General features: G+C 43.6%; 2 protein-coding genes across 8 annotated transcripts in view; both read right to left on the bottom strand.

Moving 5' to 3' along the window:
- FAM234A (family with sequence similarity 234 member A) overlaps positions 1–9,020 on the bottom strand; it is a 37,949-nt gene extending 28,929 nt beyond the window's left edge. The window contains exon 1 of one of the 2 annotated variants that reach the window (XM_067551166.1): positions 8,965–9,020. The gene's annotated coding sequence lies outside the window, so the exon portion shown is untranslated. The remainder of the gene's footprint in view (positions 1–8,964) is intronic. The other variant, XM_067551167.1, reaches the window with a different exon arrangement.
- Positions 9,021–16,063: 7,043 nt separating this feature from the next.
- Positions 16,064–27,025, bottom strand: part of LUC7L (LUC7 like) — a 33,967-nt gene continuing 23,005 nt past the window's right edge. For 4 of the 6 annotated variants that reach the window (XM_067551159.1, XM_067551160.1, XM_067551162.1 and 1 more), the window contains 5 exons: positions 26,677–26,853; positions 25,303–25,391; positions 22,270–22,299; positions 21,069–21,239; positions 16,064–18,290 (listed from right to left, as the gene is read on the bottom strand). In XM_067551159.1, coding sequence (XP_067407260.1) covers positions 18,149–18,290; positions 21,069–21,239; positions 22,270–22,299; positions 25,303–25,391; positions 26,677–26,853 — 609 coding nt within the window. In that variant the 3' untranslated portion in view covers positions 16,064–18,148. Of the gene's footprint in view, positions 18,291–19,632; positions 19,695–21,068; positions 21,240–22,269; positions 22,300–25,302; positions 25,392–26,676; positions 26,854–27,025 lie in introns of all 6 variants that reach the window. The other 2 variants (XM_067551161.1, XM_067551163.1) reach the window with 2 other exon arrangements.

Genomic DNA, 27,025 nt, shown 5'->3' with positions numbered 1-27,025 from the left:
TGCATAAAATTTGCATCTGAAAGGAAAGGAATAAATTACTTAATTCTTTAGCAGAGGAGGCTGCTAAGTGTGGGGAAAAAAACCAAAGAAAACTCTTAGAATAATGAGCTGCTGCATTCTCTCATTATCTCAGAATACAAATACAATGAATATGTCCACTCAGATTGAATTCATGCTTAGCAGAATTAAACAGAGGCATTAAGAATGCAAGGATAAAGTGGGCAACACCTTGCAAGGAAAACTAAAATGGCTTAATCCCATAACACTACATCGTTTTTACTACAGGACAACAGTCATTCTGTACTAGAACTTGATAAAAATAACAGTTTAAAGACTTTTATGCACCCTTTCATACATCTCATAGTGAGTTCAATTCCAATGTATTTGACCAATTCTGACAAACGGAGTTATCTCCTCCATTTTTCAATTAACTCTAGGAACATGTCTGGGGTGCCCTCTATTGACTCTATTATTTGATATAGCCATGAAATCGTGAGCAGCATATATATCAGACAGACACCCTCCACTGAAGGAATTACAATTTGGGGTAAAGAGTACAAGATTAGTCTATATGTGGATGATATTCTGCTCACTCACAAAAATCCTTCCTCTTTGATTCTACCGCTATCTGCAGTAACCTACTTCAATGAGATACCAGATTCTGAATAAACTGGAACAAGTCTCAAGTGACGGATATTTCTTGTAGACCAAATCCATCTCAAATACAATCATTCTCCTTTAATTCATGCTAAGAGATAATCTACTTAGATATCAGGATATGCTCTAACTTATCAAAGAAGGTATCTGCAAGCATGGATGTCAGACTCAGAGAAATGCCAAAAGACATGGAAAAATGGTGTTCACTACCAATATATTTTTGGGAAAGGCTGAAGCTATTAAAATGAATGTAGGATCAAGATTAAAATATATGTTTATTTTAATTCCACTTAAGTTTCCTGCTTCAACTTCCAAAGAACAGAGAGTTGTACAACAATTTTTATGGAATACGAATACACCACAAGATAACCCACAAGATACTAAGAATTCATGGCCAAATGGGGGGCAGGGAATTACCTGATTTGCATTTATATCACCTGGCTTTTCAATTAAGATGTTTAATAAGATGGTTCCATCCCACCAACTCTTCCCAAAACCTAATGTGGTTTGAGATTGAAGAAAAATTAATTAACCCTTTGGCTCTCTGCACTTCCATTTTTAAAATAGTTGCCTGCCCCTTTAAGGAAAAACAGTATTTACCTCTTCTTGGAGTGTTCTTCAAAAAACCAAGTTGATTGCCACTTCTAATCCCACAAACTCTCCTTCCTGGCCAGTCTGCAATAATCCCCAATTCAAATTTGCTAGTAGCTCAAAACTCAAAGCTGCCTGGCTAACCAAAGGCAAACACACAATTTTAGCCTTCTTCTCATATCTTAGTGATAAATATCAGCTACCAATAGATTAAGATCCTTTCTATAATAAGCTTCAACTCAAAATTATAAAGGAGCTGGGGAATGGCTGGCAGGTCACAAATAACTCCACTTGAAGTGCACCTTAAAAAAAATATTAGCCAAAAAATATTTTGCAGGTAAAACATACAAATGACCGAACTCTTTGATTTATCCCCCTGAATAGACCATAAAATAATGGGAAAAGAAGCTAAACATCTCCATTTCTTCTGACAAGTAGGATACTATCTAGCATTATGTATGCAGAATATGCAGTTCTTTTTTTCTGGGTTTACTTCTGAACAAAATGGTAAATAGATATTACTGCACTTCTGAGCGAATGCATGAAGCTGGACTTGCCCCCACAGTAAATGTTGGAGATGTGACAGCTCCAATGCAAACCTCGCTTACGTGGTCTTTGAATGTCAAAGTATATCCACACTTTGGAAAAAAACGTGTGGTGTTCTACCTAAGGTGATCAGGGTAGGGATTTCTCCTACGTTAAGCCTCTGTGTTTTGGACATTCTCGAAGATCTGCCCTCTTTGAGTCATGCCAAGAAATGGACTGCTGCAGCACTTCTAGTGGGGAAGAGAGTCATTTTCAAAAAATGGAAATCTTGCTATTCCCCCCGCATTCTTCAACTGGGTAACTGAGCTAACCAGTATCGCCCTTATGGAAAAATTGACATTAATCTATAGAGGCACAGGATCCAACTGTGAAGACACTTGGGTTTTTCATAAGAGCGCTACAAACTGACTCCATGTAGATTGGGCTTCTGATGCTTCTTCCTTTCTTTCTTTCTTTTGGGGAGGGAATGGGGGGAGCACATGGCGGTGGGCTAATACAATGCTCAGGAGTATTATCTATGAATATTAAAATACTGTGTTATTGTTAAATGTGTACTCATGCTATGTTTTCTTTGTCACTGTACTTGAATATCTGTATAGAGATGTTAAACTTCTGAAAAATAAAATTAAAAAAGATACAATTGTTAAAATAAACAGAGTATATTTTGTGATGCAGTATCCTTGCTTTATCATTTTCCTTCATTTATTTGATAATTCAAAAACGCCACAATATGCACTGAGTTTCACGGCCATTAATTTACATTAATGAGGTCTGCTGCTGGGGTGAATAAAATGGATTTATTTCATCCATTCTTGTCTTTAAAAATATCATCTTCCATCTCCACAAGATCATACATTCCATCCATTAAAAGCTTTTCCCATAAATAACCCACTTCCTCTAGAATGAAGTTTTCTATTCCTGTCTTTCCTACACTTTTATGCTGGAGACCCAGATAAAAGAAATCTCAGATATTTTATAGAACATTCAACGTGCTCCCTTAGGGCCCAATCTTGTGAGATGCTGAGTGTTCTCAATTTCCATCGACTCAACTCGAAACCCCTCAGGATATAGCCCTTATTCCTGTGGATTGTCTGTTCACATTAAGCCAATCTCAGTGGACAAACTCCATTAGCTGCCTGTTTCATTGTGAAGTGTACATCTGTTCTAGCACATGGAACTCCTTCCTATGGGAAGTCAACAGCCTTTTGCAGCATGCAGTAATGTGTTCCTTTCATAAAAAATAGTTTTAGATTTTAAAAAGAATTAGTAAGAAGCTGTGATTCCCCCCTCTCCTCCAAACATTGGTCATTTCTTAGCATGTTAAAGTTTTCTCAAGTCAGCAAGTTTGAAGTTGTAAAACTTAAATTGATTTTAGTTATCCAGTTGAAGGAGAGGGAGCTCAGGCCCTCCTATCCTCCCATAAAACGGCCAAATAGAACCAGAGTGGATTAATAAAAATGTTTTAAAACAAAAAAGTTGTATTTTTTAATTTTAATTATAGTAAGTTTTTCTTTTTAAAAATAAACCTGCTTAACATGAAATCTGAGTTTAATACAAAACATGTTAAGGACTAAACTTACTATAATCGCTTAAAACCACTTACATAAAAAATGAACATGCTGAATCCATGAGCATCTACCATGAACTCTGAGTTAAAGGCTGCTCTTCTATATAAAGAAAGAATCACGGGAAAAACAACCGAATTTTGAGGTTAAGCTTTATAAATATGGCACAATAGGTCAGCCTAAATAACTTAAGAGACTGTCTCAAGTAAGAATTTAAGCTCCAGTCACTTTCACATGGGCATATTTAAACATTTTCCCAGGTTGACCTGAAATAATCAGTTTTATTCACTGAATATAGTTAATCCCTCTGTGCCTTTAATAACTCATTTAGTTGTAAACGTGAAACATGTTTTGATAAGAGAAGTTTATGTATCTAAAACATTTAAGGTTGTTTTGTTTAATAAAAAATTATACATGTTGTTCTGCGTTTAATTAAATTCCACTTTCCATCCCAAATACAGGTTGACACATCACTAGTAGAAAGTTAATTATTGAGTAAATAAAGCAATATATCATTCACCATTATTCAACATACTAAAAATGTGCCATTAATAAGAATCTGAAAATATTAAGCTATATACTTGCTTAAATCAATGTATACAGTGTACCTCCAACACAGCAAAAAGATGTACCAAATCTAGTGCAAAGCCTCTATTTACCTGTAAATGAACACGTTTTAATGGTTATATCAACCGATGAGAATGCACCTTTCTCTAGGAAATCACTGAACTATAAATGGAAATGTTAATTAAAATCAATTAATTAAATCAAGGCTTTCCACTGGGTGATTTAAATCATGATTTAAATCAATACATCCTGAAAAACCAAGTTTTGAGCTCTAAGCACCAGGCTCTTTTTCAACAAGCACTTGGAAGCAGAGGCTTACAAGGTAAGTTCCCCCTCAGCATTGCTATCTGACATGGTCTTATAAAAAGAATGAATTAAATCTGAGGATAGAAAAAGAGGATTAGAACACTTACCTCTTACTGCAGAGTCATAATTTTTTAAATAAAACGTGATAAATAGACTAATGTGACAAGCTGGGCAGGTGTTTAACATCTTTAATTCTGACACTGTGAGCTGTTTGTATGAGCAAGTCAATTTTTTACTGATTCCTCCCCATTGCCCACACAAAACTCCCTTTGCCAATACAGAATAGAATTATGGCTGAGGCCATAACACAATAGAAAGCAGGAGACTGCAAGAACTGTCTTTGGTTAGAAATCATAACCACAGCAGATATTAGGGAACTTCTATCACAGAGGAGGAGGGACAATTTGGGAGAGAAAGAAAATCTTTATCTTTAACGTATGGAAGTTCAGCCCACGGAGATGAAAGTTCCCAGCACTGCAACATTCCACCTTGAGTCAAACAGCCTTGTCAAAATGGATCAAAAGTTCTAGCAGCCTCACCTCTAAATTAAAGATGAAGGCAGCTGCATCCAATCTGAGTCATACCAGTTAAACACTGCCCTCAGTCTCCTGGTCAGTTGTCAAGCATGGCCATCGGCTAGGCAAAGCATCTCCAATCTACCACTGAATCCCTCCCATAGAATCAAATCTATTCGCCTCTCCAGGTGTGCAGTGGGCACATTACACAAGTAAGATTGTTACAAGGTGTGTTTCCTTGTATGCAGACATATCCTTCCAATCTCATTATTCAAGCCATTTTTTTTATGGCGGAACAAAGTCGTCATTTTGACCTTTTGCTTCAAAGATCTTTAGTGCACAAAGTTAAAAACAAGCTCCCACAATTTGTTTTAGACATTAACTGCACTGGCTTGATGGAATTAAATGAGCTATTCTGGGCTCCAAAGTCAATAAAACAGAGCTTCCAGACTGGTTTCAGAGAGTGCAGCTAAGAACAATTTATCTAAATCACTGCTTAATATGAGGGGAAAAACAAGCTGCTGATACACATCACTGCACTAATGGCACCTTTCCACAAGCACTGAAAAGTCCAGGCTTGGCTTTTATTACGCAGTCATTTAAGCCAATGGAATAAAGGGGACTCGTTGGCCCTGTGGATTAGAGCAACAGCTTTTCGTCTGTGTTAGAAAAGAGCTTCCTAGTGGAATCCTAGCCAATAACGCACGTTTGACTAAATCAAAAATAAAAATATCACCAAATTCAACACAATACTCAAGAGATCTGGAACAGCAGGGAATGTTGCAGGTCAGCACTTCAGTACAAAAGCAGAGCTACAACATAAACAGGTCCTCAATTTCTAGAGTGCCCTAAAAAAACTACACTGAATGTTAAGGTTGCAAGCGATCCACTCAAAAGCCAAGAACTGACAATGTGGAGGTTGCCTGTGCCACATTTATTCAAACCCCATGTGCATGCTTTTCAATATACACTACTTACATCCACATGTACTATTTTTCCATCGAACCCCTGCATCAAGCAGTGCACAAGCTGGACGGTACACAGTAAGTAACTCAGAGGTGAAGAAGGTAGTTGCACACCATAATCTCTATTTATCAAAATTAAAGCAATTTTCTTCTATGGAAATTATAAATACTGAATGTTTTAAAAATCAATTTTTAAAAGACTTTAAGTGTTATTCTTATCCTTGCTATTTAATGAGTGCCCCCCCACCTTGTTCTCTGTGCACCTGACAACCTGCACACTGAAGACCATATTTATGTCTCGGTCATACTGGGTGCATCTAAACAGCAGGCAGAAATCCACAGCACTGAGCCTCAGAGACCAGGCCTACAGACTCGCTGTACAGATGTTCAGGCTCAGGCTCTGAAGCCTAGAGAGGGTGGCAGGCTTCAGAGTCTAAGCTCTAGAGCTAGCCCAAGCTCAAATGTCTACACAGCTATTTTTAACACCATAGTGTGAACCCCAGTCTGTAATTCTAGGCTCTGAGACATGCTGTTGTGGGTTTCAGCTTGCCATATAGATGTACCCATAGATATAAATTAAAGTCCCTGCATTTAGGGCATTTGCCTGGGATTTGGGAGACCCCAATTCAATATCCTGCTCAGCCACAGATTATCCGTCTGACTTTAGGCAAGACACTGAGCCTCTCTGTGCCTCAGGTCCATGCTTGGGAGGTGCCCCGTAAACATCCACAAAGCTCACTCAGTATCCACCTTCAAATCTCTTCTTGACACTCTCTTTTGCCATGATGTCTACAAAAAACTTGGTTAACCTGCTGGTAAACTGAGACCACAGCCTATCATGCTGAGCGGGTTACTTTCTCACTGTTTTCTTGTGCTCCCCCATCTGGCTGTATCTGTTGTCTTTTGTCTTATACTTAATTTGTAAGTCCTTTGGGGCAGGAACTTTTTGTTCTGTTTGTACAGCAGCTAGCACGATGGGGTACTGATGCATGACTAGGGCTCCTAGTTGCTATGGTAATGCAAATAATAAATAAGTACTTCCCAACATCACAGAGGCGTTCTGAGGATAAACACTGTGATACACTCAGATACTATGGTAATGGGGATCACATAATTACCATCCTGTACACAGAAGACACAGTGATATGGAGAAAAAAAGTAAGTTGTCATTATGAACTACACAATGTATACACAAGGAACAGAGTTAAAGTTGTGTGTGCAACCTTAACTGCGGCACTTTCTGTTTTTTGAGCACTTACGAAACTTTGGAGCCTTACCATTTTTCTAGTTAAACGTAACTATATATCCCAGATTCTTCTAGTGTTCCCCTGATGTTCGGAAATCAATTGTTCACTATTTAACTGTTCACCCTGTACTGAGTATAGCCCTTTCTCTAAGACTGAACGGACATATGGAACCTACAAGACTGCTGCTGACATATTTTCTGTAAACTGAATACTCCCATGAAAACACGCTGCCCAAAGCAAAGTATTATAAAATCTTAAAATACTCTGTTCGGTGACATAATGGATTTGAACATGCACTTATGTTGCACTTACAGATGCCTTTTTGATCTCTAATGCTTAAGGAATTTATTTTAAAAAAAAATCAGAAGTGAATAAACCTGGATCCAGTGTTTGTACTGCACAAGCATACTATGCCTTCACCCATATGTCAGGTGAATGTTTCATGGAATCAGGCTCCAAGACATTACTGTTTTCATTTCAGGAATTTCCAACAGTTGGTATTGCTCACTTACTCATTTTTTATCTCCAGGTATGGAACAAGTTCCTCAGCAGGGTCTGACACAGTACTCTGCCACTGGAGGTATCTTTCTGTCTGACATCCAAAACTTTTCACTTGACTGAAGGTGTTAGCCCAAAGGTCCTTGCCGAATTTCAACTTGATTAATTTAATTCAGTCTCCCCAGCATTCCCCAGGTAGTTTTAAGTGTATGCTGTACTCCTCTCACATTAAACTGTTGTGTGATGTAGCTGTGCAAGTTCAACACTTGAGCTCCACACCAGAAGTAACTTCAATTCAGTGGCAGGTGGGGTGACCAGATGTCCCATTTATAGGGACTGTCACAAAATTAGGCCTACTATCCCGCAGCCCTCCTCCCGATTTTTCACACTTGCTATCTGGTCCCTCTAGTGACAGGAGACAAAATTCTCACATTATGAGGCACATATTGAAGGAACTAAACCTGCCACATTTCACTGCTGAAAAACATGTTATTTCAGACAAATGAGAGCATTTTAAAATTACCTAATTTTTCCATTTATGGGAATACAAGGAAAGAAGAGCCATCCTACCTCCTTAACTCAAGTTATTAATAATCTGTTCCCAGCCATTATCTCTAAATTATAGCCAGATGAGCAATAAAGCTGGGGAGGACAGGAAGCCAAATAGAAGGCTTGTTTACACACAAATTGGGAATGAAATTAGCTAGAGTAGTTTTAATTAGACTTTTGTTATTTAGGGGAAGTCTGTAATCAGACACTCTTACTGTAAATTAAACAGGTTTATTTCAATTTAGTTTACACACAATTTAAACTGAACTGAAATAAACTATTCTTAATCTGAGTGTCAGTGCCCAGAGCTGCCCTGAGACAGATAGGGGCAACTAAAGCCGATTGGTGTATTTTAGTCAGACAAGGGATCATACATTCAGGTATGAGGCGCATACAGACAACATGAGCATTAGTGGGGGCACTACAAACTGCTGAAGCCTGGTGATGGGTATCTGTGGCCACTTTCCAGAGGGCCCCAAAGAACCAGTCATGCACTAGAGATGTCCCCACCTCAGCATATGAGGCACTGGGGGTTGACCTCACCCCACCAAGCCCCATGCTGGTAAATTCCCTGCCCTCAGGGGCTGTGGTGGCTGGGAAGGTCCCCCATACAGGAGGATCACCCGAGGGGTCCCCAGCCCAGCCCCGTGCAGGGGAGTCATGGGAACCCCCCCATACACACACAAAGTCATAGGGACCTGCCCGTAACAGGTACAGACTGTGGGGAGGGGAATCAGCCCTGCCCCCCACAGCTCCTCCCCCCACAGGACCTCCCCATACAGGCTATGGGGGGATGGGACCAGCCCCGCCCCCCACCGGACCTCCCCATACAGGCTATGGGGGGGGATGGGACCAGCCCCACCCCCCACATACGCAGGCCGGCCCCGGTACAGGCTGGGGGCGGGGGTCCCGCCCGTGCCCCCTCCCATGCGCGCGCCCCTGCACACTCCCCACTTACCAGCCCCCCACGGCTCCGGCCGCTCCACTCTGGCTCCGCCCCGGGGCGTGTCTCCCCCGGAAGGGCAGCACTCAGGACTCCGCAGCATCACACTTAACCCCGCCCTTCAGAGGGCGTGACGACATTTCCGCTGCCGGTCCTCTTGGGCACCCTTCCACTGGAGTCGGTGACCGCAAGTGGGGCGGCTAAGCTTTACGCTTGCGCGAGGGCGGAACGCTCGCTCACCTGCGGCCGCGGCAGCTACCCTCACAGCCCAACGGCTTATGCGCGTGCGCGGCCGGCCGCCGCCCAGGCTACTGCAGCCGCGCCCCCTGGTGGCGCTCGGCCGCGCGGGGTGGGGCCCCGGGTCCTCCGTCTGCAGGTGCAAGCGCCGGGCCGTGCTCAGGTTGCACCTAGTGGCGGGGAGTTCCGCAGGCAGGGCCAGAGGTAGGGGCAGGTGACCGCCTGCGGGGCATGGGGTTCGGGGGCTGTTCGTGTTGTCAGCCGGGGGGGAGGGGGGCGCACAGGTTAGCGTCTCGCTGGTGGCACAGTTCAGTTCAGTGTGGACTAGACAGCGTCTCTAAGCTTAGCAGAAACGATTTTTTTTATCTGGTGCTAGACGACCTGAATAAAGACAGCAGTACAGCTGCTAGCGGGCAAAGGCATCGTCTTATAGGATGGGGATAAATCATGGATCCAAGCCGTGAAATGGGCGACCACTGCAATTAAAAAAAGAGGTATTCAAAAGTTTAACAAACTGGGGGGAGCGTGCGGAAGCCATTCCACACCTGAGGCGCCGTTTGGTCGAGGGTCGATGCTAGCCACAGGCCTGCTGCACAGTGGTCAAAAATAGCCCAAATTTTATCCCTTCCCTTTCACCGCCTTCAGGGACCATGGTGGTGCCAGCACAGGAAGGGTACCTGTCTGCAGCCATCAAGCCGCACATCACGCACAGGCACTTGAGCCGGAGGGGAACGTCTGTGGCAGGCACAGCAACGCAGCATCACGGGCTGGCCCAAGCTGCCAGGGAAGTCAAACTATGTTTTTTCCAGCTCTGATGAGCCTCCCGCATGGTGTAAGAAACATCCATCCAGCACTGCATAACTCTTAGCCCCAGCTTAATACCCCTGTCAGAAGGCAGGAACATGCAGCATGATGGTGTGAGAGAACTGTCGAGAAGTGCAGTACTAACTAAACCCCACCTTCTGGCTGCAGCTGGTTTCTGATTAATTTAGGAGTAGTAAGCCACACCAGAACCAGTTCAAATCAATATTTTTACTTGAACCAGAACTAACTTGAACCATAATGTTGTCCTACCTACAGAACATGAACAGAAAAAACAAAATTTGGGTTACTGATATTAATTTTTGGCTAACTAGTTTAAAAAACTACCGTCATCTTATTTTCATTATAAAACAAGAAAGAGGTCAAGGTGAGACATCTGATTATGTAACATCAATTATTCTTAAAGTTATTGGTATATGATATGGACTCATTCCAAAGCACATATACAGTATTACAACAGATAATGGAGCAAACATGATGAAAACATTGACATTCATGATTGACGACCAGGAAACTGAAGAACCAGAACAAATTCAAAATAAAGGGGAAACAGAATTTACTCTTCAGGGAAGCCACTTAAGATGATGATATGGACCAAGATTGAACTGATTTTATTCATGTGGTTAAAGAAGCTGGAGTTAGCATATCTACTGAGGCCACAGTTGTAACACTGCAGGGAGTAGGCTGTTCTGCTCGTACACTGCAACTTGCCCCTGAAGACTCATTGAAGGAACGTCCAATCTCTACCATAACTCATAAAGCTTGATATATCTAAAAAATAGAAAAACCAAACAATGTTGGTAGTCAGAAAATTAACCCCCCAAAATGTAGACTGTCCTAGCAGCTGGCACTCAAGTTATGCAATGCTTAAATGACGCTTGGAGCTCAGGGTTTTCTGCCAGGACATGGCCACCTCAGACCATGAGGTTCACCTGACAGAAGCAGAACTAAGTGCCACTGAAGGCATCACAATTGTGCTGAAGTCTGCTAAAACAACAACAAAGATCCAATCTCAGCCATGAACCATGGGTGACTTTTGTGGTGCTTAGTTAAAATGCAAACTGGAAACATCAAACGTCTCTTCTCTTTTTACTGTCTTCAATGAAAAAACAAGAACAAAGCTGTTTTGAAAATTATATCTTTCTCTTGTGTACATACCTTGATCCTAGATATCAACTCCTACTATCAGAAGAGGAGGAAGTCAAGGCAAAATTTCATTTACCCAAAATATGGACAAAAATGGATATGTTTCATTCATTCATTCATTCCTTCCTTCCTTATGCTCACTGAACATAGTGCACACTTCAGATCACCCTTTTCCAGACAGCCTGGTCTCCTGCCAATGTTGCAGTAGGGATGTCATAGAATCAATGTCAGACATATCTGAAATTGAAAGATCAGATAATGATTTGGAACTTAAGGCTCATGAAATCTCCAAAAAGGAAGAAATATCCGGCTAAAGGAAAGCCCATAAAAAGACTGGACCAATTCTTAGTTCATTTACATATGAGCCATGTCTCAGTAAGGGCAGGTCTACACTGCCGGTAAAATTCAGCAGCAGTCAACAGGAGTTACGCAAGCTACACAGAGTAGTTTGCATAACTCCCGTCGACTTCGTAACTTTCCTTTAGCATGCCGTCTCCACTGCATTACGCCGATGGGGGAAATGCACTCCCGTCGACACAGTGCTGCACTTTTTGGGGAGGTGGTTTTATTATAGACTTCTGGATCGATTGAGCTTGTCTTCACTGCCACTCAATTGAACTGGAAAAATCAATCTGATGGTGACAAATTTGTGTGTACATAGCCCAAGAAAGAAAACATTAAACTACCAAGGAATCATACAAATGTCATGCCCGAGCAGTATCAACTAGCAAAAATTGTACTGGCAGTTACAGCAACACAAGTGAGTGTTGAAATGTTTTTAGGCATCAGATTTATTCCTTCACTGCAGAAATCCAATATGAGAGAGCAAATATTTGCATTGTTGTAGCGGTGTTGATGCCAGGATATGAGAGAGAAGGTGGGTAAGGAAACATATGGCATCAATGGTGCTGATGTAGTACATGGTGGCTTCCTCAGTGTCGATATTGGAGCTGTCAGCTGCTCCAGAGCCACAAAGGGTCACTGAGCTGCAGATGAGGTAGAGGGCTCACTTCAGTCACCACAAATAAAAGGTGGTGCCCATAGCTGATGATGTGCCGTCGTAGAGTCTTTTGACTGTGTCTTAGAGGCTGTGGAACGGAGTCTTTTTGTGGAGGTGTGCCCCTTGTCAGAAGCCGTTGACACCATGGATCTAGCCACGGACAGCATTCTTGGAGTTTGTGCCTCAGGAGTTGAAGAGGGGGCCGCTCTCTTCTTACCCTCAGCTCCGTCAGAGGAGGTTTTTTCTTTTACTCGGCATGGGGAGTGAGGGTCAGTAGTCGATCATCATCTTGCAACTGTAAGGGCCTCTCCAGGGAGGAGTGAGAACCGGGATCAGAGGCTGGACGAAGGGACTTCTCCATTAGGAGCAGTTTAAGTCTGATGTTCCTGGTTCTTCCTTGCTCTAGGTTTCAAATCAAGGTAGTGGAAGCGCTTCTGAGAAACGTGTTCCTCTCCCAGGCAATGAATGCACTCTACATGGCCATCTATTATTGGGAAGATGGCCCTGCAGGAGACACACCACTTAAACCCAGGAGAACAGGGCATAAGGGTGAGGTAATAGCTTTCCAACCAGGGAGGGAGGGAAGTGGGAAAACAAAAATCTATACTATGCTAAAGACTCTATAGAGTTGTAGAAATTAAAATAAAGTAGTAGGAAAAAATTGTTTTTGAAGGGAGAAAGGGGAAAAAAACCAATGACCTATCTAAGGGAGAGTTTGCTACAAAACTAGGTAAGGAGAAGACGAAAGACTGGCTCTGCTAAGGGTTCCTTTCCAGATCAGAGGCAGTAGAGAAGGAACTGAGGGCAGTGGGACAACACAGCGCTATATATACTTCCCGCATGCTGCACGAGGGAGGGGAGTTGGTGTGCATGTGCAGTCCAAGGGGCACCGCTATTGAATATTTCTGACTCGATGCAAAAGCGCTGCCGCACCTACAGTGGAGCACTCGGGGAAAATCACTTGAGGAACCAAACTGATTTTGGGTTTTTTGGTGGCTTGAACCAGAACTGAATGCAAACACACTGAATCCACACCTGAACCAAACCAAAATAAACACCGGTTCAACTCCCTGGTTGGGGGTCTCTGGAGAGTTATCACTCCTCTCCAGGTGGATTTTATCTGAGGCTTCTCCTGGTGCCCTCATTTCATAGCCCATTCCTTCTTTATATAAAAACCACTATTCTAATTAGCTTGCACAGTGCTATGGTTCTCAGCCCAAGAACAACTGAGATGGATCAGGGAGACAAGTGACTTTTGCACCAGACTGTCACCATAGCATAGAGGGGAAAGAGGCAATGTACCCACTTTCACTATGGCTACAGTTTTCAAAGTCAGCTAACGGGGGTTAAATATGGCGTTAGGGGCTTACCATCAAATATCCACATTGAAAAAGACTGTGCAAAGTACATAAGGGGGTTGGATGCAGAGAGGAAAAAGACAGCGTGTATGTCTACACTGCCATGGTGGCAGGCATTGATGCAGTGGCATCGACTGAGCAGGTCTGTGTAGACCCATTCAGTTGTTTGGTGACCACTCTCCAGTTGACTCAATTAGTCCACCTCCCCGAAAGGTAGAAGCAGCATCAACGGGAGAGCATCTCCCATCGACGCAGCACCGTGAAGACACCGTGGTAGTAAGTACGTCAACGGGAGATACCCAAGCTACATGAGGTAGCTTGCGTCTCACCTGTCGACCGCCAGTTTAGACAACCCAGAGTAGTGCCCTGCCACATGGAGGAACATTGCTGCCTAAACAGCTTCCTTAAAAAGCCCTTCTTGGGATAAGTGGCTTGGAGAGTTTTAGCTCTTTTACCTCCACAAATTGGGTTTAAGTCTTGTCTCAAGGCCAACCAGTTTCCTCCATTTTCCACAGAATAAATCGTTGCCCAGTACAATGGCACCATTACAAGTGTTTGCTCAGAAGAGGATCAGCACAGAGTAAAAGGAGAATGAAGGAGGCTAAATCCACGGCAGGGGAAAGTTGGGAACTGTAGCTGCCAGTGCCGGTGGACCATTTTAGTATGCTAAGCACCAACGTTCACTCAGATCCAAGGCCAAAAAGGAGCTCTGTGACCATCTAGTCTCACCTCGTGTACAAAAGGCCAGAGAACTGCCCCAAAGTCATTCCTAGAGCAGATCTTTTAGAAAAACATCCCACCTTGATTGACATATTGTCAGTGATGGAGAATCCACCACAACCGTCGATAAATTGTTCCAAGAGTTAATTGCTCTCACTGTTAAAAATGTACACCTTATTTCCCGTCTGAATTTGTCTAGCTTCAACTTCCAGCCATTGGATCATGTTAGACCTTTCTCGGCTAGATTGAAAAGCCCATGGTTAAATATTTCCCTATGTCGGTACCTGCAGATTGTAATCAAGTCATCCCTTAACCTTCTCTTTGCTAAAATAGACACAAGGAGCTCAGTCTATTTATCACACTAAAGCATGTTTTCTAATCCTTTAATCATTCTCTCAATTTTTCAACATCCTTCTTGCATTGTGGGCATCACAACCGGACACAGTTCACCAGGGGCTTGTCTAGCTGAACACTTAGTTCATGGCAAGATGGACTGTAAATCTACCCTGGATTAGCCTGCTGTGCACCAACTAGCCATGTGGACTCTGCCACCATGCACTAGAAGTCCCACTCTGTGCTACTATAATCTATGCTGCTTTGAATGGGAATAGATTAGAGCACGCTAAGGAACCAAATGCACAGTTGCTGGGTCCACAGGGACAGTTAATGTATGTCTGGCTACTGCAAGTTAGATTTACATGCCATCTTACTGCAAACTAAGTGTTTGTATAGACAAAACTTCAGTTAAAATGCCCTGAGAAAGTGGCAGTGGCATGCACAAGATGAAATAAATCTCAAAGTTCTAGCACCATCCCAGATAGCAGCCAAAAGCTTAGACAGGCCAGGTTAGTCACAACTCAAGATAGATTCTTCAACCAACCATCCTGGGGGGAGCTGGTAGTGACTCGTGGATTTAGGTTGATATCTTATGTTTTAACCCCCTCAGCAGCAGGCACATGCTTGGAGCTGAGAGGGTAAGAGAAGGAAAGTGGAAGCGCAGCTGGTCACACTGGCCAGAACATTATGCAGGAGTCCTAGCATTGACACCTACCTCAATGTTTCTAGCAGAGCCCTTGCTGTGACACGTCAGTGTATTTGACGAGCTACAGTGTTGCACTAATTGGCTAGTTTGTACCACGGGGTCATACCATATGCACATGCCAAACTAGTTAGTAAGGAAGATTGTTGACATTACTTTATTTGCTATGTCAACAGTTCCCTCCTGTTAATTATAGGTAAAGTATGATGCACTTCAAAGGAAATACACTGGCACTGAAAATTCAACATAATAACGTCTAGCATGTGCTGCGGAAAGGCACTGTCCCAGCCCTTCAGGCTGGGGTGACGGCAGCAGCTAGGTACAGAGAAATGTGCCAGGTTTGGCCTATGAAATAAAGAACTGCCCTGAATTGCAGTGCAGACGAACTGTCCATACAGAGTCTCTACCCAACGAGCATTCACTCCAGGAGGCAGCCAGAGCTCAGTCCTGGCTGCCTGACATCTGGAAATGCACAATCAAGGAAGGTGAACCCCTTCTCATGCAACAGCCGGTTTCTCACTTCCCATTTTTCAAAACTATTTAAATATAAAAGCAGCCACTGTTTGCATACACAAGGTAGTATATTCCCCATGACACTGAGCAGGATTGCTACCAGTGCCGGTCTCTAGAGTGATTATACAATGATTTCCCCAAAATTTACAGTGACCCAGTAACTTACAGAACTGACTGGTGGGTTAAATAGCTCTAGGGCGCATTAAAAGGGCATGGAAGTGCAACATCAGCAGGGTGCAGACACGGATAGCAGACAAAAGCCAGAGTACCACTCCAAGCCACAAACATAAATCTTTAATGTGAGTCAGACTGGCAAGAGAACAGCATATTTTACTTACATTTTTATACTTAGACCAAAACTCCTCATAAGCAAAGGTGCTATAAAGAACAAAATGCTCCAACATTATAAACTGCAACATACAACAAATCAATGCATGGTGGGTTCCTTTCTAACACTCCATTACACATCTGTGATCAGCTTTAGAGGTCAATTTGTTATTAGGTCCTTCATGTCCCTAGAAAGGAAATACACTGGGCCAGGCCCTGCCCTCAGCAAAACGTACACTCCTGCCATTAGCTTCAACAGGAGCTGCACGTGTAGCTGAAGACAAGAATTGAGCCCAGCCTAACTACCACAACTGCTCACCTGTGTGATGTTCCCTCATCACAGGTTAATTTATTCTAATGGTGACCTTGTAAATAAGAGCCCTGAAAAGCAGGCGCTCATTAACTGTGATACATAGAGATTACAAAACAATAATTAAAATGCAAGATTAGTTGTAAAACAAAAAGGAACTAGATTCCCCCAATACCTAAACATGCATCTAGAAGACTAACACACCAAGGACAACTCCTGCACCTCTGCAAAATAAAACAAAAAACAAACAAAAAAACCCCACTCTCCCCACAAATTAAAGGGAACCAAAGAGTTAAGTGAATTATCAGAGGCTCAGCAAAGAAAAAAGTGGCTGGAAAACTCCAACTAGCTGGCCATACTAATGCAATAGTATTTACAAATACCTTAAGTATCCACTAAGTGAAAATGGTAAGTTTTAACTGTCTTAATTTAAGATATCTCCATTACCTAATTAATGAGCAAGCTGGGAGGTCCAAACTGGACAGCAGTGGCTAGAGTTACAATCCTTTAGTTCATGATTCTGCATGTACTAACTCGATCAGCTAAATTATTCTGTGAGAAGTCCCAATAGCTTGATAATTGTGGTCACCACTGCAACAGGCACAGTGAACTCTGATAGGAAGTTTTTTCTCCCTAATTTTAAAATTAATGTAGTTAGAAATATTTGATTCTTCCCACTCTATGTTATAGCCCAGGATCCTTATAGTTGTAAGCACCAATGAGATAAGTCAGTTCAGTGTAAATTCATATACACAGAAACCAGGCCAAGGGTTTATTATCCCTTATTAGGCAGTCTCCTGTCTTAAGAGACCTCACCTCAAGATGCCCTCGCATGTACAAAGTACAATTCTGCTCCACCCTGATTGGAAGGCTACCTCCATCAAGCAACCAGTTTGTGTCTCTTGATTGCTCACCAAGGATTTAGATCTGCAAAGATATGAAAGTCAGAAAACTAGATCCAGGAGATGATATTCTGACCCTGGAGTGCACAGTAGATAGGCAGGCTATGAAAATCCATGACTGAACTCAATTACAAAAAGATATTTCATTTAATTTGAACACAGGCTTTTTATACCAGGTATCTGTAAATATTACTAGGAATAGGCCCAAGTGCATCTCGGTATTGTGCCCCAGGTACTTTGGCCATCATCAGGAAGATGAACTGGAATTGTTTAAGAGGGAAATTAGGGGCAACTTTTGTTTGTCCAAAATTAGCTGGAATACTGAGACATTTCTCAAACACTGGAAATACAAAATAAGTTGTTAAGCACTTAAAAAAAGCAAGAAAAATCTTAAATTCCACTTAATGTGTACAAACTGAAAGCAAAATGTGAATTAAAGTAGCACCAGTGCTACTGATGTTCTCAAACTGTTATTGTGTGAAGGGGGAAGTGGATGTTCCAAAAGGGCATAAGTGTTACAAATGTTATGTTTCCAATCACAGCACTAGCTCTAACTGCTGCATTCATTGGGTCATGCCAACCTACACGTTATGTAAATCACTGACCTGTGCTGAAAACAATTCATCAGATTTATTTATTCCTACTAAAACAAAATCTTAGTACAACAGTACGTAACTCTGCATCGCTACAAACTCACAGCTATCTGCCAAATAAAAATTCAAAACTACAAAAGATGTGTTGTATTCAGTAAATATAAATGGGAAATTTAGGCTTTGTGTAGAATGTTTATCAGACTATTTACAGTGCAATACAGATCGTTTGAGTTCAGATCTCGCCAGTTTCTCTCTCTTCCGATCTCTTGGAACGAGATTTGCCATTTGTGCTCTCATGTTGTCTTTCAGAAGAGCTCTTCTCTTTCCTCTCTCTGTCTCGTGACTTTTCTCTTGAAGATCGGTCTCTAGAGGATCTGAAGTACAAACCAAACCATCACTGTAAAATTTCACAGCTAAAAGCATTCATGAATGTACACTTGATGGCAAAGAGCCATTCCTATCAGGAAACAAAGTACAATGCCTCAGGACACACGTGCATAGATAATGCTATGTCAGGACTACATGTCACCCTGCAGTGAACTGAAAGATCAGACAGCCTTGGTGTGAGCTTTGTGTAACAGCATCACCATCACCTGACTGTTCATGGAAGTCAAGTAACATTTCTCAGTGGTAAGAGCAACCTGCAGGCTTTGTCATTCCCCCCTTAAATAGCTTTAGGGTGTTTTCCCCAAGATCTGCTGAGCAACTGTCGAAGTCTGTATGGTTCCTCTCACTTCAGCTCTATTTCTGTTTCTCTTACGGCACTTTTGAGGATACTGAGAGACAGTGGCTTCCTGCCTGAAGTGCTCCTTTAAGTTAAATTGACTTTCCCTTGGGCTCAAATGCTTGTGCAGTCCTAGGCTTTTGGTACTTTGTCTCTTGAGAACGGTCAGATTTGTCGGCAACCTCTGTTTCAAAACCCAGCTGTAAATTTGGACTCAGGGACTCCTCTGCTAGCACATGGTCTCATGGCCTGTCATAAGGAGGATCAGAATTTTAATCAAGGTGTGACCACTTCAGCCTATGCAGAATTAAGTATACTAGCTTCTTAGGCCCAATCTTAAAAGTCAATTTTCCAGTAGTTACCAATGCTGACTGCGAAGAGCCAACTAGTCATTGAGCCCCCTTCAAGAGGTGTTATTTTCCACCAGGTTCCCTATACCCCCAGTACCTTCAGAGAGCCTGAGAAGCATTTTATTCTCGAGCTCCTAGGGTACAGAAACGTTTCCTTTGCAGCCACAAAAGGTTGGCATAGGATTTTATTTACATGCAAGCTTAAATTAATCTGGAATGTACGGTTTGGAGACACTACCCCAAATGCTTCCATAAAACCCAGCTATATCACAGCTACCATTCCTCTCTATTTTTGTCATTCAGCCCCCAAAACACGCAAGCCTGTTTGATAAGATACATTCTTTAGCCCCTCCCCTCAATGGTGCCTTTTACCCCAAATTCCATTCGTCTTCAGATGTTTCGAGAGCTCTGCTTTGCTAAAGGGAGAAATCAGACCAATGGAACAGTAATTGTCAGGCTCACTAATTAAAAAAATGGGAATTCCACTGGCTTTCCGCCAATCTTTCTGGAACCTCCCCGGTTTGTGAGTTTCCAGAAAAGACTGTCACGGGAACAATAAGTTTGTTAGCTAATTCCTTAGGGCACATGTTATACAAACCAGCCCCCTTGGATATGTTCAAGTTTTTCGAAGCATTCCCTTACCTGCTCTTTAGCAATAGTTATTACAGGGTCTTCCTCACTTCCTAATTGTCCAAACTTCTTTTCTTTATTTTTCATGTTCAAGACAGATTTAAAAAAGGACTTTAGTATCTCAGCCATTTGTGAGTCAACATTATTTTCACCCCCCTTATTTATTAACAGACCTACTTTCTCTGTTGCTTCTTCCCCTTCCCCTTCACATATCTGTAAATGCCCTTCTTATTACCCATAGCTTCTGGGCTAGCAGTCACACAAAGTACAGTGTGTGCAGAATGCTCTGTATATGATCTGCATTGTACTCGGCTAGGTCCAAGAAGGGGGGGCAGTACTAAAGACAGCTTCCTCAGAGCTGTGCAGAGCGCTGTTAGAGCATGCTATAGCTGACTTCAGCAAGAGCCTGGTGACATGCGTGCGCACACAAGATCAGCATTCAGACCCACGGCCTCTGCACTTACAAATGCTGCAAGGAGGCATGCTAGTTCCTTGAGGTGCTGTTACTCTTAGCCTGCTCCCCCTCTTCCACTAAACCAGTCCTTGGATTAGAGGCCAGCTCCTGAAGAGACACATCAAGCTCTTCTCAAATAAAGAATTGCTGTAATATGGGAGCTCGAGGGAAGAGAGTAGTGAAGGGGAAATGCCATAGCTCCTGCAGTCCCCTTGCCCTTCCAAAACACAGGGATTCCTAGAGAACCATCCATCCCTCCTGCCAGGACATGCCAAAGACTTATCAAGATGTAGTCCAGGCCCTAGCAAACAATATACCCCTCTCCCAATGACAGCCCGCCAGCAGAGAACACGTGTCTGTGACTCCCTTACTGCAGAGAGGATACAGACCCGTACCAGGAGGCAGCTGTGCAAGCAATAGCCAGCCCATGGCATGTTGATGCCCAACATCCCTCATTCACTTTGCTGTTAGCAGGCCAAGAGGGAAGTGCCAGGTTCACCTCAACAGGCTTTTTGACCTTTCCCTATAGAGGCATGAGTGACGGAAAGGTTTCCCTAGCAGCAGGCCCTCAATCTCTGATTCAAAAAGGGAAGCAAATGTTCTCCTTTAGACACACATCTCTAAGCTGCGACTCCATTAGACTAGTCACACCTCAACTCACTCTCATGGCACACCATCACAGATGACCATGGGGAAAACTTCACAGGCTTGGGGGTTAGTCAGAGTCCTTTTAGAGCAGTGGTTTTCAACCTGTGGTCTGCAGACCCCTGGGAGTCTATATCTAAGATTTCCAAAGGGGTCCACACTGCCATTTGAAATTTTTTAGGGGTCCGCAAATGAAAAAAGGCTGGAAACCACTGTCCTAGACACTTTAGTTCCTAACACTAAAGTCAGCCCCGCTCCCCCTTACGCCTACGTGGAAAGGCCCGTTCATGACATCAAGGACTCCCAGAGAAAGGGCCCTCTGCTGGTGCTGTGTGAAGGGAGTACGTACTTGTGTTTTGAACTCCTGTCTCTGGAACCCCGGCGGTGACCTCTGCTGTGGCTGCGTGAGCGGCTCCGATGGCGTCTGTGTCTGTCTCGCTCTCGGGACCTGGAGCGGGACTTTCGTTTCTCACGGGAAGCGGATCGCGAGCGCCTTCGCCTCCGGTCCCGAGATCGTGATCTGAGAGAACACACGAGCAGTTTCAAGGCCGAAGGCTCCCTACAGCTGAGCCACCTCCCTGCCAACACGGGGGCATTCCAGAGTAACGGGGCATCTGAAGAGGCAGCAGTGGCCAACTTCAGTTGTGCTTCATTAAGTATCCTTCTGAATGGAGAAAGCGCTGATCTCAAAGAGCACACACCATCCTTGGATGGAGCGCTATCAACAAGGACCCAAAGCTGGTAAATTCCAAATGGGAAACTAGCTGGTAGGCTCCCAATCTCAACATCAATTCAAGCACATGCTGATAAAGAGCACAGCTGCAGTGCACCGGTCAGAAATGGGATCCACACATCAAAGGAGGAGAGGAATAAATGGCTATGGGAAGTGCCAGGCAAGATCTTTAGAAGCACTGCAAATGGACTCTTTCCTATTAAAATGCTGCACTTTGAAAAGTAAACTCATTTCAAATCGGTCTTAAAACAGCCAGCAAAAGGGGCCGATATATTTGTAAGGAAGTGGGGAGAATGTGATCATCTGTCCACCTAAGCTGTCCCTATACAGAGTGCCATTGTACTGGATGTACTGGGGACATCTGGTATCCATCTACAGTTGCTGGAATCCCAACCACTTTCTACTTACAAAGCACCTTCCATTCAGGGATTGCAAAGCTCTGCACACACCAACGTTATAGACATTCTACTGCAAACAGGCATCCAGCACATTCACTTGTTAAAATGCTGGCGTTAATGTGCCTATTCCCTGGCTGGGGTAGTCGGCACTTATTCTCTCTCAAGTTACTGCATTCCTCTGCCCCTGCAGATCACATTTAGAGACTAGGGAAGTGCAAGGTTATGGAAGTGCCCTTGTGGCAGTTCCCATTTTCATTCAACGAGGGTAACGGGACAGTTTGGGGCATTGGGGCAGCTACTGAAAGTATTACAAGGCTTCTAATCACCCTACCCAGGAACACAGCACAATTAAACTAGGCAGGAACAAGCACAGGGAAATGCTGCATTTGAAGAAGACTTTGTAAGATTTACATGCTCACCTTCTGCGATCTCTATTTCTGGATCCAGACCTAGAAAGAGGAGCAAAGTTCACTTCAGAGAACGCAAAACACAGAGAAAAACCATGAGATCACTACGAGTTTTCCTGAGATCACCCATTCTATAACACTGCTGTTCTCAGGAACACTGCAGCACACTGAGTAACTTGGCCCCTCAACTGAGGCCACTAGTGTAGTGGGAAATCAGATGCATATCAATGGCTTGTTCAACTTAAACTGCACTGGTCCAATTTGGTTGCAGGTGCTACGTGTAGTGATAATTAAATGTAAAACCAACGGCCCCCCATCCGCTGCAGTGTTAAGTATACATGCTGCCTTCTGTTATGTATAGTGTTAACATCTCACAGTTTGTCCATCACCTTAGACCAGTGGTTTTCCACCTGGGGGTCTGCAGACTATGTATACCTAAAATTTTCAAAGGGGTCTGCACAGCTCTTCGAAACTTTTTAGGAGTCCGCAAATGAAAAAAAGGTTGAAAAAGCCACTGCCTTAGACACATGTAGCTATGATTTCTTGGGACCATGGATTTTAAAGCTATCACACAGAATTTCACAGTGGCTCTGAGTTAAGGTTGCATGTTCAACCTTTAATTTTGCAATAACTCCCTTCTGACAGTTTAACCTTGCACATCCATTAATAGAAAATCATATGAAAAAAGTGTTGAGTGAAGGGTGAAAAGTCTTGTTTTTAATAGACATTATTACACAAACAATGGCTGGCTAAGAGGAGAGAACCCCATATTAAGGAAGGAACTTTACTGAGAGGGTGCATTTGACTGAAGAGTCAGTACGTATCATGACTCCTGCACAAGGAAATGTTATCAGTCAATGATAGCACTGAGAGATAAAAAGGGAACTCAGCTAACGGAACCGTAGCCCGGCTGGTATTGAACTCGGAGCTAAAGAGATTTTGCACATGCTGAGTGGCACTGACAAGCGAAGCTTAAGGTACAGCTGATACATGAGAAAGAAGGTAAAATCAGTGTTGTCTTACTCCCGTGATGTGACTTGACATGTAGAACTGCAGAGCTGTCCTAGAGACAGGCAATGTTTACGGTCATTTCTGGTGTTCCCTTCTGTACCTTCAATAAGTATTTCATGCTCTAACAGGTATGGAGTCTTGACAGCTTTAGGAAGAAAGTAGTCAGTGCTTTGGAAGGGAACATTATCTGCTTCTCTGTAAGAGGCCTGCGCTCTCAGAGGGGTGGGTATGTTTGCCTCTGTATGGGCCAAAGGCTGAAGAAGGGCTTTAGTATTTGCTCAGGCAAAGGCACACGGGGAGCCTGCAGGCACCAGGCGAGGTTCCTGGCCACCACTTCAAGCACTTAGCATTTATATCAGCGTGTACGTTCAGAAGCACCGTACTCAGCTGGTTCTGGCGTGGGGTCCAACATTAAGAGCTGGCACACCAGCAATCCCACACATAAGGCGCCATTAACCCGTCTCTCCTGATCCTCAGGAACCAGGCTTTTAGAAGGCTGTAAGTCAGGAGGCGCTGAGAGGAGGCAGCCACTGGGGGAACTGAGCCAGCATTATGGGCAAGTCTGGCCAAAGAAGCAACTCTGAGCATTTTCTCATGGCAGCCAGGTCAGGCTTGGTGAGTTTCTGGCAGAAGCGAGTGCCCCAGTTGAGAGGCTACCATGGAGAGGACTTTCCTTAAGACAGACACACGCCAGCATCCAGGCATGCTATACCCTGGTGTGAGTCAGAGGGAGACGTTGTCATGAGGCAGCTGGACTGTAAGCCAGCTAGGGATTCATTTTTAGTAACCAGCACCCTGCATTTCTACAGGTGCATTCCTGGCAACCAGCAAAGTGATCCCATCTGCCAGGCAGCCCCTCTCATCGGGCCTAGGCAAAGGACATTGCAGCAGTGATCCCTAGAGGCCACAAAAGCAGGACTGAAGAAAAGTCTTCAGGGAGAGTGGAGAGCTCAGGTTTTGGCCACTCAAAGGCAATGAGAGGATTTTCTGGACACTATGGTGAGGTCTTGATGCAGAGATGCACGTAGCAGTGCCCTGAGATCGTGGACCACTGTGACAATGAACGTGGAGACACTGCCACAGACGTGGCAGTCAGACGTTGCCAGTTCCTCCAGAAGCCGCTTCTTGCAAATAAGCACCATCATCATGTCCAGGCTGAGCTTAAGCCATCTGGCTTCCATGCAATATCCTTATCAATCATACGGGAGGAAGCGGGAAAAGAGCGCTTACTGGGTCAGATGACAAGGAGGCAGGCTGAGTGTCACCAGCATACCAAGGAGACGTGGGCTATTGTGCTCTCCCCTAGAGCATTTACATCCACACTGAACAAGAGGCGACAAGAATCACGCACAGTTGAAAGCCACCAAGAGGAGCAAACACCCGCTGGGATTTCTCAAACAGGAGTGAACAGAACCACAGAAGGGCTGGTAAATTGGTGAGGATGCCTGCCATCTCTTCATTGCCACAACGCCCTTGCTCAATTCATGCTGTTTCAGTATGTTGTCCTAACCTGAAGCCCTGCCCATGGAATTAATGCATGGCAGGAGCTATTCGAGAAGACCCAGCAGCACTTTCTTAGTAATCTAGGAAGGTTAGAGACTGGACCATAGTTGAAGACATGTGTCCAGAATTGGTTTCTTAAGCAGGGGATAGGCCAGCATATGCCTGAAAGTTCCTGGAGTTCTAGCTTTCAGCAAAGCAGCTGAAGATAAACACAAACATAAACACAAACAAACACACACACACACACACACACACACACACACTTTTGAATCAAGAACGCTCCTAGGAGGCCACACAGGGACAATAATACACAGTGCCAGGAGTGAACTGGATACAAGGCTTACCTGCGTCAGTATGGTTAGCCCCCCATTGCCTATGCCACAGCAGATCTCTTTCAGCCATTAATGACAGCATTATTATTTGGGAAAGGATTTGTCTGTCATTTGCAGGGCTCTTGTAGCCACCACAAATGTGAGCTGTGTACTATTTTACAGCCCATCCCTCCAGAAGGGCATACTTGCTTTCACTCACCGTCTGCCCATTCTCTCCTCTCTCTCTCTCTCTTCTCTCCGCCTCAAACGATCTTGGTTTCTTTTCTCCTGTTTTTCTGCCACCATTTTCTAAGTTGAGAAAGAATTCACATGCTGTGTTAGACACACAATAATGGAGCAAATGAAGATGGCAGGAAGACCTCGCAGTTAGAGACAAAATGCAGTAATTCAAAAGACTTGTGTTGGAAAAGGCAAATGTTGCACGTCATTTGTCTCTTTATTGGATTGAAAGGGATGCACATTTCAAGGCCAGAAGGGACCACTGTGATCATTTTGTCTGACCTCCTACATAACACAGGCTACAGAACTTCTCCAAAGTCATTCCTTTTCAACTAGAATACATCTAGCAATTTTTAAATCAAGATCCACTTTTTTAAGTGATAGAGAATCCACCGCAATCCTTGGTAAACTGTTCCAGTGGTTAAATACCCTCACTGTTAAAAATGTACACCTTATTTCCTGTCTGAATTTGTCTAGCTTCAACTTCCACCCATTAGATCATGTTAGACTTTTGTCTGCTACACTGAAGAGCCCATTAACAAATATTTGTAGACTGGGATCAAGTGACCCTCTGAATCTTTCCAATGTTAAACTAAACAGATTGACCTCTCTGAGTCTATCACTGCAAGGCAGGTTTTCTAATCCTTCAGTCATTCTCGTGGCTCTTCTCTGAACCCTCTCCAATTTAACAACAGCTTTCTTGAACCGTGGACACCAGAACTGGACACAGTATTCCAGCAACAGTCAGACCAAGGCCAAGTACAGAGGTAAAATAACCTCTACTCCTCCTCAAGATTCCCCTGTTTATGCATCCAAGGATCACATTAGCCCTTTTGGCCACAGTGTTGCACTGGAAGCTCAAGTTCAGCTGATTACCCCCCCATGGCTCAAATCTTCTTCGGAATGACTGCTTCCCAGGACAGAGTCCTTCACCCTATAACTGTAGGCTACATTTTTTGTTCCTGGATACATATGTTTAACCATATTAAAACGCATGTTGTTTCTCTTGCACCCAGCTTACCAAGCGATCCAGATCTTTCTGTACTAGAGACCTGTCCCCCTCATTAGTACCACGCTCAAACTGTTGTGTCATCTGCAAACTGTGTGTGATGGTTTTATGGATACAATTTCAGTGATGCAGACATTACAGGCCAGAACCAGAGGCGAGAACCTCCACTTGAAGTTTAATTGATCTTGAATTCAGAGCGTTTCAGAACAAAGACCATCTAAAGTTTCCATACAAGCCACGGAAAGTGGGTTACAAAACAAATTAAATGAAAAATATCCACAGAAGAATGGTCAGGCCACTGCTGGCCAAGGTGGAGGGATGGGGTTTAAAATATAACTGGATTACCCTCAACTGGTCCAGTTTTTCACGGATCTGAATAAAGCCCAAGTGTAATTTGCCTCCAAAGTGATCAGCGAGACGCCGGTCGTTGTCATGGAGACCAAGATACGCTGAACAGACCTCACAGACACGCAGCTTCTGCTGCTGGAAGCTGGAGGCAGGCATGGAATTGCGGTATTCTTCCTGCGGAGAGGCAGAAATGGCTCAAAACCGTGGGGAACCACCGTCACACACAGAACACACACAACCTGCAGAGGGCTTGAGGTGAGTGCATTACATTTAAACAGGAATCTCATTCTCCACATTTGGAGCACTTACACTGCAGTGAAATCTGTAAAAGACATTGCCCCTACTA

Source organism: Emydura macquarii, unplaced genomic scaffold (assembly GCF_026122565.2).
Source record: "Emydura macquarii macquarii isolate MOO-44397 ecotype Brisbane River unplaced genomic scaffold, CSIRO-AGI_Emac_v2 contig_1348, whole genome shotgun sequence".
Taxonomy (NCBI): Eukaryota; Metazoa; Chordata; order Testudines; family Chelidae; genus Emydura; species Emydura macquarii.
Note: the sequence above shows the minus strand (reverse complement) of the source record. Positions and strands in the feature narration are given on the sequence as shown.